The sequence below is a fragment of the Euphorbia lathyris genome, chromosome 5, assembly GCF_963576675.1.
Source record: "Euphorbia lathyris chromosome 5, ddEupLath1.1, whole genome shotgun sequence".
Lineage (NCBI taxonomy): Eukaryota > Viridiplantae > Streptophyta > Magnoliopsida > Malpighiales > Euphorbiaceae > Euphorbia > Euphorbia lathyris.
Window position 1 is genome coordinate 13,116,881 of NC_088914.1, and position 12,397 is coordinate 13,129,277.

General features: G+C 31.7%; 2 protein-coding genes across 2 annotated transcripts; one reads left to right on the forward strand and one right to left on the reverse strand.

Annotated features, from left to right (window-relative positions):
• Positions 1 to 5,181: 5,181 nt before the first annotated feature.
• LOC136230398 (heat shock protein 21, chloroplastic-like) lies at positions 5,182 to 6,830 on the forward strand. The gene is made up of 2 exons (XM_066019465.1): positions 5,182 to 5,508; positions 6,306 to 6,830. The coding sequence occupies exons 1-2, from the start codon at positions 5,286 to 5,288 to the stop codon at positions 6,785 to 6,787; spliced, it is 705 nt and encodes a 234-aa protein (XP_065875537.1). The 5' UTR covers positions 5,182 to 5,285; the 3' UTR covers positions 6,788 to 6,830.
• Positions 6,831 to 8,780: 1,950 nt separating this feature from the next.
• LOC136230332 (taxane 10-beta-hydroxylase-like) lies at positions 8,781 to 12,121 on the reverse strand. The gene is made up of 4 exons (XM_066019382.1): positions 11,581 to 12,121; positions 9,861 to 10,303; positions 9,591 to 9,778; positions 8,781 to 9,503 (listed from the first exon to the last, which is right to left on the reverse strand). The coding sequence occupies exons 1-2, from the start codon at positions 12,070 to 12,072 to the stop codon at positions 9,938 to 9,940; spliced, it is 858 nt and encodes a 285-aa protein (XP_065875454.1). The 5' UTR covers positions 12,073 to 12,121; the 3' UTR covers positions 8,781 to 9,503; positions 9,591 to 9,778; positions 9,861 to 9,937.
• Positions 12,122 to 12,397: the final 276 nt, after the last annotated feature.

Here is a 12,397-nt window from a genome sequence, read left to right on the forward strand (position 1 = left end):
CCAACTTTGGTAGGAGCAGGTGAATGCTGGTGGGAAGATACACCGGACTTCTGTCAATTCCTTCTCCGGGATATGGGGCATGGACTCTTTCCGTTTCAATTAATCGGTTCGGCCGATTTTAATATTGTTCATGTATTCATTTGATTCATTGACATTGTTTTTATTCTTTCATTCTTTTTAATAAATGGGTCGGAACATTCGCTCCCTCCCCGCTTCTAATAAAAAAAATAGAAATATGGACCCATATCATACTTTGCTAAGAAAATAATAATAACATTATTATTATTATTATTATTATTATTATTATTATTATTATTATTTGATGTCTAACTGTTTGCTACTAAAAATATGTAAAAAATAGTGTAAATAAAGTTAAGGACCAAGCTAAGGAGGGTTGGGTTGAGTGTTATTTTCTAATTGCATATTTTATCTTTCCAAAAATATTAGAGATGCATTGTTATAAGTGGCTTGAAGTATTTACATGATAAAGTTATTCTTAAGTTTGATATTGTAAATGATAAAGTTATTCTTTCTTGTTTAATTTCTTAAAGAATCATGACTCGTCTAAGTTTAGCTAGAAGAAATTCAATAAGGAGAAGGAAATTAAGAGCATCATTGTTGACGTCGGTAGAGATATGTAACATAATATGTTGGTTTCATCAATTATTTTGTAATATCATGACATGTTGACATACTTTACTTAAAAGGAAGCTATATAAATGGTTTTTTCTTAAGGAGGAGAATGGTGAATGATTTTGTCTATCGTGATGATGAAGTTTGTATGTCAGGAATTAGAATGAATATGCCTACTTTTAAAAAATTGTGTTATATTCTTGAACATGAAGGAGATATAAAAGATACAAAGTACATGATGATAGATGAGAAAGTAGCGATGTGTTTGCATATACTTGCTCATCATGTGAAGAACAAAGTTATTAGCAGGCACTTTTGATATGTATTGAAAGGAATCAAGTGTTTGCAAAGTTTGTTACTTAAAAAGCCGGAACCAGTTCCTGCTAACTTGTCAAATTTTAGTTGGAAATGGTTTAAGGTAATACTATTGATGCGTATAAAACATATACGTGATTTTTAGAGCAAGTCCACTCTATCGTACCAAGTAATGCATTATACTTTCGTATAAAGATCGATCCTACATGGATTCCGCACAAGCATTAACTATCCATAAGTTTTGAAGTCTAAACGATTGAATTAAAATGGTTGGTTGTGAATAACGACGAAATTTTTGTTGTTGTTAAAACTATAGAGTAAAACACTAGGGAGTCGGGTTCACTTCCTAAGTTTGAGTCGAATGAAATCTATTGAGATGAAACATCGAAGAGAAATTCGTGATTTTAAAGATGATGATTTCTAAAAGAAACTCTGTACTAAAACCTTAGACCACCTCGTTCTTATTCTTCACTCCTATTTACTTAACTGGGCCAATGGTTACTTAAATACAATAAGAAAGCTTTAAGTTCAATGAGAAATCCTAACAATGAAGTGCTAGAAACCACATCGATTTGCTATCGAGTCTAAGAATGTAGTTTTTCGTTAACCTCTTGATACTATGGTGAGTAAAAAGCGATTAACTGAAATGTGGATTAAGCTTACGTTCTTAGTTCTTTAAATCAAATTGTTTTCGGGTGTTTACCTTAATAGTCTTCTAACTTGACTCAAAACATTAGAAAGATTCCCCTCATCCCTTGTAGGGAAGAATTAGTGCATAGTTATTGGAGAAATAATACTTGAAATGAAATGAAATAAAGTGAAACTTATTGAAAGTAGAAGATGGAGAAATGAAAGATGAACAAACTTTTACTTAAAACTTAAAATCAACTTACAAAAACCAAAGGGAAATGACTTTGAAACTAGAAATTGAACTTAAAATCTCCAAAAAATGACTAAAACAAGAGTAATTGACAATTGCGCAAAGCTTGGCTACAATAGAAAATGGAAAAAGTGTGTATTTTCTTCCAACATCTCATCTATTTATAGGCTAATTCTTGTTCAAATCAAGATGATAATCTGAATTTTATGATTAGTAGCCTCCAAAATACTGAATTGGTGCATTGAATGACCTTGAGGAGTTCAATTGAGGAAGGGTATGGACTTGCATAGAGAAGATGAGCCGTCTATTGCAACTTACTGAAAATTACAGGTCTCACCGAGACCTGTGCCTTTCCAGCTCTTCTTGTGCGAAATTTGGCGAGGTCTCGCCAAGACCAGCCTCTGGAACTTAAAGTTACGATGAGAATAGTTTAGGATTTTAATTAATTCAATTAGGATGATATTTGGTAATTATAGAGAGAGAGACATGGGAAGAAGGAGAGAGAGATGAAAATTGTTTAGGATTTTAATTCTCATAAATTTTGTTTAATTAAATTAGAAGAGAGATATGAGAATTATTTAGGATTTTAATTAATTAAATTATGATGATGTTTGGTAATTAGATAGAGACATGAGAAGGAGAGAGAGATGAGAATTGTTTGGGATTTTAATTATCCTAAATTTTGTTTAATTAATTTAAGAGAGAGATATGATGATGTTTGGTAATTAGAGAGAGAATGAGAATAAGGAAAGAGAGAGATGAGAATTGTTTAGGATTTTAATTATCCCAAATTTTGTTTATTTAAATTAGGAGAGAGAGATGAGAATTATTTAGGTAATTAGATGATGTTTGGTAAGTAGAATAATTATATTCTTCCCTTCAAATAAAAAGTAAGAGAATCCCTCTCTATAGCCTCACTGTGTGTGTATATATATTAAAATTCACTTTTTTGCATTTAATATGGTATAGTTGTGTGGTGGAAAAAAATTGACCTAACCTGATAACTCTAAAAAGAATAAAAACATATGAAAAACCAAAAAATAAATGTTAAACAAGAAATTAATAAGGGAATTCACGGGATCCCTGTTGGGGCGTTATTAAGAACGGGTATAAGGATCATGATGCATATATAGAGGGGTTGAAATGAAAAAATTGTTAGAAGGTTTTGACCCTAAACCAATAAAGAGATTCCCACGCTAAAACTTGAAGGAGTTAAAAACCCTCAATTTACAAGGTAGAACTTATAGGAACTACAAAATCTCAAATTAGATAGATATAAATCCTAGCCTTATAATGATCTCTAATGCTCTCTCGTTACTTCCATTTTGTACTTCTTTGATTCAATTTCTCATGAATACCTAATTTATTATTATTATTTTTTAATTTGATACTCTTGTCAGATCCTTACATGATGGGATACATATATCCGTTCTCGCTTCTAACGGATAAAACAATTCTCATCCCCACCTCTACAGAAAATGTAATCAGGAAATTCTCGTAATCGATGGGGATGGGAAATTCCCACCGGTTTTTTTTCCTAGATGGGTTTGGGGGTGAATAGTATATGGGAAAAAAATGAGATTACAATCCTTTTACCGCTCTTTAGATGGGTTTGGGGATGAATAGTATATGGCCCTTATGTCTTACATAGGCAGTTAGCTATTTGGGCCTTAAATAATGATAGTGGGCCGGTGCTTGAGTTAAATGAGCTCACTCTTTTAAGTCTATCCAAATCTCATGTCTTTTGAAATTTAATTTGATCACAAATATTAATTTATTGGGAAAATTAAGCAGAAATTCATGTTTTAAAAATTATTTACAATTATGTCAAACTAATAAAATTATTATTTTTAATCAATTTTAAGAACTAGAGTTTATAAATTAGGGATCTATAATATATTGTCTAGTGTTTAGGATTTATGAATTAGAATTTAGAATTTTTAAATTGGAGTGTAAAATCATAATGTATAAAAAATAATGACATATTAAGAATTAAGTTTGGTGATATAACTTAGTTGTAATTTTATACTTAACTATGATGTTTATGTATTTGACCCTAATTTATTCTGTACTAAATTGGCCCAAATTTATCTTTATTTTTAGATTATATAAATTTTCAAGCAAAATTTGTCCAATTAGTTTTTGGAATCAATTCTTGGACTTTCCAATGGGTTGAATTTGTTGAAGAGACTTCAATGTGTAATTTAATTTGAGAACATTTAGTACCTGTATTTTTAACGCAATTTACTCTACCTAGTTTCTGTTTTACTGCTAGTTGCTTGATATTTGTTGTTGCTTATGGATAGTACACATTAATTGATAAAATCAGTTGGTTTAAAATATTACCAAATCATTTTTTTTATTTCATGATTAGAATTAAAAGCCAAAAAGTAGTTCCGTATTACAAAAGAAATAGACACTAAGTATTTGTTTAGTTGTCTGATTTTAATTTCTTTTCGTTGTTGCACCAAATAATTATTTGGTTTTATAGATATTTTGATAGAAAATTAGTTAATAGGTATGTGTTATCAACAATTAACAAGCTATTAATAGTTGAATTGAATAACAACTAGTTAATTGTTTGAGATAATATATTAGTCATTTTTCAAATCACCAACAGTCGATATTTATGTATTCAGCTTGCTAATAGTTTGTCCAAAATTAATAAATATAACGAATATTGTTAGAGATGATATGTATTAGTTATTCCTTAAATCAGTAAAAGTGAATTGTTTATATTATTTTTTAAAAATACACTAAGAGTTTATTAAAAATAAGGTTAATTACAACTAGATGTTATGTGGTTTCACGAATTTGCAAATAAATACTTGTGGTAATTTTTGTTACAAACGCAACATTATGGTTTGCAAAATTTTAATTTTTTTATTGATCTTGTCAAATTTTGCACATAACGAACTCAAAATAAAAAATTTCAAGAATTAAAGTTGTTTACTATCATATTTACTATGAACTCAAACCTAAAAAGTTAAAAAATTAAATTTGTTTAAAATATAGTTTAACTTTTGAAAATTTTCATTTTGTGATCGTTATTAGTCAAATTTGACAAAGTCAACAAAAAAAAATGAAAGTTTTGTAAATCATAGAGTTACGTTTTTAACGAAAAATACCACAAGTATCCATCAGCAAATCTGTGAAACCATATGACATTTAGTTGTAATTAACCTTAAAAAAATGCTCTAATATATTGACCAAAAATATGAAAAATAAAGTGTGAGATGGGCTTATCTAAAAATGTGGGCCAATTGGGTCAATATCAGGAAGAACAATTTGTCTCTGGAGAATTCCAGAATAGATATGAATTTCCAATCTTCCATAACAGTCTCTCAATCTCCAGAAATTTCCATTGTTGTCTTTAAATACGTTACCAGTTCCATCTCCCATTTTCATAAACACAATCTCAACTATCTAATTCCTCTTTAATTTAATCACACCAAACATGTCTCAAGCTTTATCCAATCTGAGCTTTTCCCTCCCATTGTCACCAAAAAACTCATCGAATTATCTTCCCTTGTTGAAAAGATCAAATGGGGTACTTAGCTTCAAAACAACCCCCAAAGCCATGGCGGAACAAAGCAGAGACAATCTCGATCACCTCCAGAGAACCACCACCAAGCAACCCCTGCCTAAGAAAACACCACCTCCTCCTTCTGTTTCACCAGGTAAGTTTTAACTGTCATTTTTGGTTGAGGATTTCCGAAACCCGTGTGAAAGCATGCAGATGAGCGTGGATGGGTGTTAAAAAATCTCTGAATGCTTTTTTAATTCTCGGGGTTTTATCGTATCAGAGTAACTGGGTGTTGCAAGCTCGTTACTTATAACATCTAACCATTTTCGTACATAAAGGAATAACTTTCCAATCTTAAACTTTGTGATTTTTGTTTGCTAACATAAATATTTTAATATTTTTTTATCTTCTTGTGAATGTATGGAGGAAAGCCAAATTCACTGCTTTTACTGATTAATTACTAATTTTATTTTTTTTTTAATTATTTTTAAATTTATTTGGGCCAAAAAGAATACTAAAGTTACAAGCTTTTTTTATTAGCTTGTTATTTCTGGACCTGATTTATATTTAGGTGGCACCATTCCATTAAACATGCTCTTAGATCTTTCTCGACCGTTTAGAAGCTCGATAAAAACTCGATTCGGTTAAAGCTCGTTAATATTTCGAACCGAATCTTTTCGAATTGAACTTTACCGAGCTTTTATCAAATCGAGTAAGCATAAAAAAAATAGAAAAAGTCTTATAACAAATTAATTTAAATAAAAACTCAAAGTTGATAGAACCGATTTAACTAAAAATTCAGTACCGAACCTACTGAGGTTCGGTTCTATCAACTTGAGTTTTTAATTAAATCGGTTTTATAATATTAATTTATTATTCTTAAGTTAAATTTTTTAATTTTTGGCATTATGTATCTAAATTCTGATAAGGAAGATCTTGAAAATTCCGCAGGGTTATGGGACAGGTTTCCAACAGCAAGAACAGTACAGCAAATGATGGAAACAATGGAGAGAATGATAGAAGACCCATTTGCCTACTCATCAGGGGGCTGGCAGGCACCGCAGCAATCTCCGGCAGCAGAAGGAAGTGCGTTTGGGAGGGGTAGGACGCCATGGGAGATAAAAGAAGGAGAAAGTGAGTATAAATTGAGATTTGACATGCCTGGAATGACCAAAGAAGATGTGAAGGTTTGGGTGGAGGAGAAAATGTTGGTGGTCAAAGCAGAAAAGGTAATAGATAAGAAGGATGGAGAAGAAGGAGAAGGAGAAGGAGAGTGGTCGGCGAAGAGCTATGGAAGGTATAGCGGGAGGATTGCTTTGCCGGAAAATGTAGAGTTTGAGAAGATAGCAGCTGAGGTTAAAGATGGAGTTTTGTATATTACTATTCCGAAAGCTAGTGTTACTGCTAAAATTCTTGATATTAATGTTCGGTGACCCGTTTAATTAATTAATGGAATTTACTTCTTTTTGTTTTTTTTTTTTTGTGTTTTTTGTTTTTTTAGGGAGGGGGGTTTGTCAAATATAAAGTTTAGGATTAAAAGAAAAACGAGAAGAAGAAGATTGAAAGGATAAGCTACAATTCCTTAGCCTTTAATTTGGCACATGAATATGACTAAACAATGGCGTTCACATTGACCCTCAACAGTTAGATCTAGGTAGATTAAATATAAGTCTTAGAATATTTTGAATCTTCACCTTAGTACTTTAATCCGTCTAGATTTAACGCTGAATGATCAAATTTACCTGATCATCAGGGTAGTCATCAGTGTCCATGTGAACATAACTCTATGAATACAACTGGGATCATCTCGATGCTTCTAGTAATGGTAAATGCTGCCTTTGAATTTTCTCTCTCACTCTCAATCAATCGTGTTTGGAAATAGGACTCTCGGAGGTAAGCCCACACCAAACATACTCACACTTGCTAGAGTTCGCATATCTCCCATGAAATTGATGGACTCCAACCATGAAATTGATGGACTCATGGATCTTGAAGGGAGATCTGTCGATTTTCCTTATTATGAAGCGATTTGGGCCATCGGCTATTAAAAACTGTTCACATCCTCAGGCCTCATCTCGGATTGCACCTGTTTGAAAATAGATTTATTAGTTCCATTTTTTTACCAAATATATTGTTTAGGTCCATATTTTAAAAAACACGTTATAAGATTTGTATTTTAAGTGAATATATTTTAACTTTTAGGACAGACATATTAAGATACAAAATAAATATATTATTCTGTTATTTTCTGTCTGTCTGTTTATATCAAATATAACGGTTGGAAATCTAAAGAATAATTAAAGGGTTAAAAGGCTAATATTGATAAAAGATAGAAATTTTGCAATATGTTTTTCAAAATAGAAAGACTAATCAGTTGTTAGGTAAAAATGTGTGAACTAAGATTTTTCGGCTTTTATTTTTGTTTTTTTCTCATATTTGACCTCCATTAATCATGTTGGTATCTAGAACTTATGAAGATATGATAAATTTTTCATGTGAGAATGATCGGATACTTCTTGCAAAATAAAGGAAGTGTCGGCTGTCACTCATATATAAGTTGATTTCTACTTGAGATAAAGAGAAGAAAATAGAAAGCGAGCTAGACTTTTAAACTCTATATTCATATATAAGGCTCGACCTAGTCTTAGATCACCTTGATTCATCTGAAAACCCCACATCCTTATTTTTGTAAGTCGACTCTAGACTCTCGACCAAGATTTGAGGATGTGTTTCTAAGGTAATATTTGTTTGCTTGTTATCAATTCCCAGTTTAGATTTTACCATTCATGAAAGAATTTATAAATAAACAAATTTCAATCTTCCAATTGATATTCAACCTCAACCAGAACCTCAAAAAATTTATGAAATGCAGGAGGAGATCAAGGAGTGGGGAGAGAGAACACACTGGTTTCATATTTTATATAAGGTAGTAAAATCTAAGAGTAGTTTTGATATGTTTGCTAACAGAGTAATCTTTAAAAAATCGATTTGTAAATTTTTAAGGAATAAGATGAAAAAATACTATTATTTTTTAGGTATAAAGAGAAATTTTATCCATATCATATCATATCATATAAAAAACACGCTTATATCCTTAAAGTCTGCAAGTTTGACCGATTTTATCCTTAACTATAATTATACACTTGAAATTAAAAAAAAATGCAAAAAAACATAGGATGTACACACTGTTTTAATTTGGTGCAAAACACAAGATAACATTTTGAACTTTTGTACTTTTTTTCCACGTGTATATAATATATATTTGATTGGTTACTGATTAGTAATTACATAACACACAAATAGAGGAGACGTAACAAGATTAATGACTGCAAAGAGTGTTCCAGTAGTCATGACTGAAAATCTGTCCAGATCCGTTTGTCTTACTTGCTATTTGCTGTTACGGTTTGTTGTTGGAAAAGTATGGAGTCCATGCTTTCGGAAAAAGCTAATTTTCATATAAGAAAGGCAAACAGTAGTTCCTTACTCAAACACTTAAAATTCTCTTTATTAATATGAAAAGACAATCAGGGGAAGAAAAACACCCTGTAAGTTTCAAACGTTAGAAGTAAAATTGACCTGTAAAATTTGTAGTAAAATTGTAAATATTAGAAGTAAAATTATTTTGGCTTCCAATATTGAGAGTTTTTTTTTTTCTACCTTATCCATTTTTAAACCACTTTTGGCTTCCAAGATGGGGATATAAATGAATTTGTGAGAAAGTTCAAAATTTTGCAACTATACATAGAAATTCCTTACAGCAATAAAAGTGATATAGCAATCTGCAATGGCAACATTCAAGATCTTCAAATGTGTACATTGAACAGAAATTGCATCTGATTTTCATTAGCTAGAGATCTTTGGCTCGATTAGTATCTCTAAACCATTCTTGAAACTTGGCATTGGATTTCTGGAAAATGACATGTCCGGAGAAGAAAGCTTCCATGTAAATTGAGTCAACAAATTATGTATTGTAACTAAAGTTTCAATCTTTGCAAATTCATTTCCGGGGCAAATCCTCGGTCCTCCACCAAATGACATAAAACAGTAAGGTGGGATTGATGCCTGTTTCTCGAAATGCCCCGGATCGAACTCCGATGCATTTGGAAATATGTTATCATCCATATGAGTCATGTACGGGGCCACTATTACCTGAACCGAAGAAAAAACAGCAAATAGTAAACAACTACAGCAGAATGAAACACACTTTAGTAATTGCAAAAAGGTGAAAATTAAGACCTGCCATCCTTTCGGAATAAGAAATCCTTCGTATTCGAAATCTTTTACGACTTTCCTAAAGCTAAACATTGCAGGAGGGTACATTCTCGGTGTCTCCAAAGCTACACTCCACGTATATTTCATTCTTATAAGATCATCCCATGTAAGAAGTTCCCCCGGAGCCTTACTCTTGGCTATTTCCTCTTGTTCTGTAGTTTCAAAATGTTAATGATTATGCACAAGAATATGCGCGAAAATCTAAAATCGATCTTTTTTTCGATTAGTATATACCTTGAAGAATGTTGGCATGAACAGAAGCATCAGTTGCTAAAAGTCTGATCAAGAAGGTAAGGAGAACAGATGTTGTGTCATGGCCTGCAATCATTGTAAAAATAGCATTGTCTACGTATATCTTCGTCGGAAAGCATAGGCGAATTGTCCTCGTTTCGGAGACTGATTAAGGAAGTGAGAAGATCTTGTTGAGGGGAAGTTTTTTGTTGTTCTAGTGCTGCTCTTTTTTCTTGTATAAGTTCCGCGATAATGTTTTCGATTTTCGATCTTGATTTCAGGCTACGGTTGAATTTTGTGAAGGGGAGATTGATGGGAACTGATAATAAGCCATCCAAGATGTGGTGGAAGAACTTGTTGAGGCTTTCTCTTCTGGTTCCTTGCTCTATTCCCACAATAAATGAGCTCATGATGTTGAAAGTCAGTGTCTCCATAAATGGCATTGCCTGTTATGTTTTTGATAATTCATATTAGTTAGATAAGAAACTGTCGTCTCAGCTAATTATAATCGCACATATTGAACTCTCGGTTAACAAGACAATTAATAAGCCGTGAATATCAAACTCGATTACATTAGCAATCGCTTGCATTTTGTACAGTTTTCCCTCTTTCAACATCACAACACATGAATAAAAAAACTAATTTACAGCATGTTTGGTTTATCTACCGTTTGATGTTGTTATTTGGTGTTGAAAAAAACAGCTTTTCAGGTGTTATAGGCAAATAGAAGTTTCTAACCAAACATCTATAACTATCAATTTTGAAGTGAAAAAACTAACAAAAACATGAAAATTAGTAACCAAACACCCCCTAAACATGTTAAAAGTGCAATTTCGGATTCAAATGAAATGAGTTCTAATGAAATTTGATATCCATGTCAATGAACCATTTTTTAATTAAAAGTTTAAACTGATAGTTAAAATTCAATAATACTTTTTTTTATCAGTCAACTATGTTGTGCGGAAACTATTTTTTACTAGCATTTATGCATTTGGGTTCATTTCTGTTTGAGTTTTTTTTTTTTCCATTTCCTACCTAATTATTTTAGAAATACTGTTTGGCCTTGGTTTCTGCTCCTATACAGTAGTTAATTACTAACGCTTTTTTTATTCAACTAAAAGTTTAAACTAAATATTTCAGAGGTTTCACCGTTAAAAGTTTAAACTAAATATTTCGTTAACCATTTTTCAATGCGATTATAATTAGTTAAAGACTCAAAAATGTCAAATTAGAAAATAAAACTGATACACATAAAAATTGTAAAGGGCATATGCTCTATGGCTAAATCATATTTATATTTATGATCATTAAGTTTTATTTTCTTTCAATAAAGTCATTCAATTTTTATTTTATTTTTTCAACAACATTTTCTGTTTGAATTTACTAAACTTTGAGACAGACCACCGACTTTGGTGTAATTTATCTGAACTTCAACATACTTCTTTCCCGAATTAAGGGTTAAAATGGCCTCTGAAATTTGTAACCACGATCATTTTAACCCAAATCAAAGTTAGATATAAATTCAGTCCAAAAATTAGCAAAAATTTGACAAATTGACGACAAACAATCAATTTTAATATTTAAACTAATTTCTTAAGTTTTCGCAACTTCTAAACTAAACTTCGAAATGTGTACCAAATTCAAATTCAGAAGTTATTTTAACCCTTAATTCTTTTTTTCCCCAATAAAACAAAGCCAAAATCATCAAAGAAAAACAACATACCGAGATCTTTTCCTTTCCATTCCAGTGGATCTTGATCTGGGTTCTAATTTCTTGATCCATCTTCCCAACATATTGCTTCAACACTTCAGGTTTAAGAAACGAAACAAGTGCAGCTCTAACACGTTTATGTTCATATCCACTCAATTCAAAGATCCCTCTTTCCCCAAATATTTTCCTCACCGACGAAGGAGTCTCACTAGAAACACAGTTACTAGTGTAGATGAACTTGCTAGCAGCTGGACCATGGATAAACACAGTTGGAGATCCAAACACATTCATCTTTGAGACTGGACCATATTTTCTGCTTCTTTCCTTGAGCCATGTTCCTGCTGTGTCTTGATTCAAGGCTCGCAGAAGACTCAGGCTCTGGCCTATTATGGGTAGACCTAAAGATCCTGGTGGAACCCTTTTGGGGGATTTGGTTTTTAGAAGAAAGTAGAGAGGGAGAATCAGAAGAAAGGAGAAGGTAATAATGAGTATTAAGGGATCCATTGATGCTAGAGAGAGTTGGTGTTGAAGCTTAGTCAACAAGATCAATCAATTGTTTTCAATAACTTTTAAAATGTCCTTTCTAAGTACCTAATTATACATTGACCTGGTGTTTGGTTTTTATCGGGATAGGGACAAAAGTTGGGATAGGAATAAAGATAAATGGTTGAGATAACGATAAAAATATGATAGTCGAAAATTATTATTCAATGTTTGCTATGTGGGATAGGGATATGATAAAATAATACATTTTACTATTTTAACCTTATTTATGTTGGGTTTTGGAGACTAATAGATATGCCTAATTTAAGCGATAGGGATAAAAAAA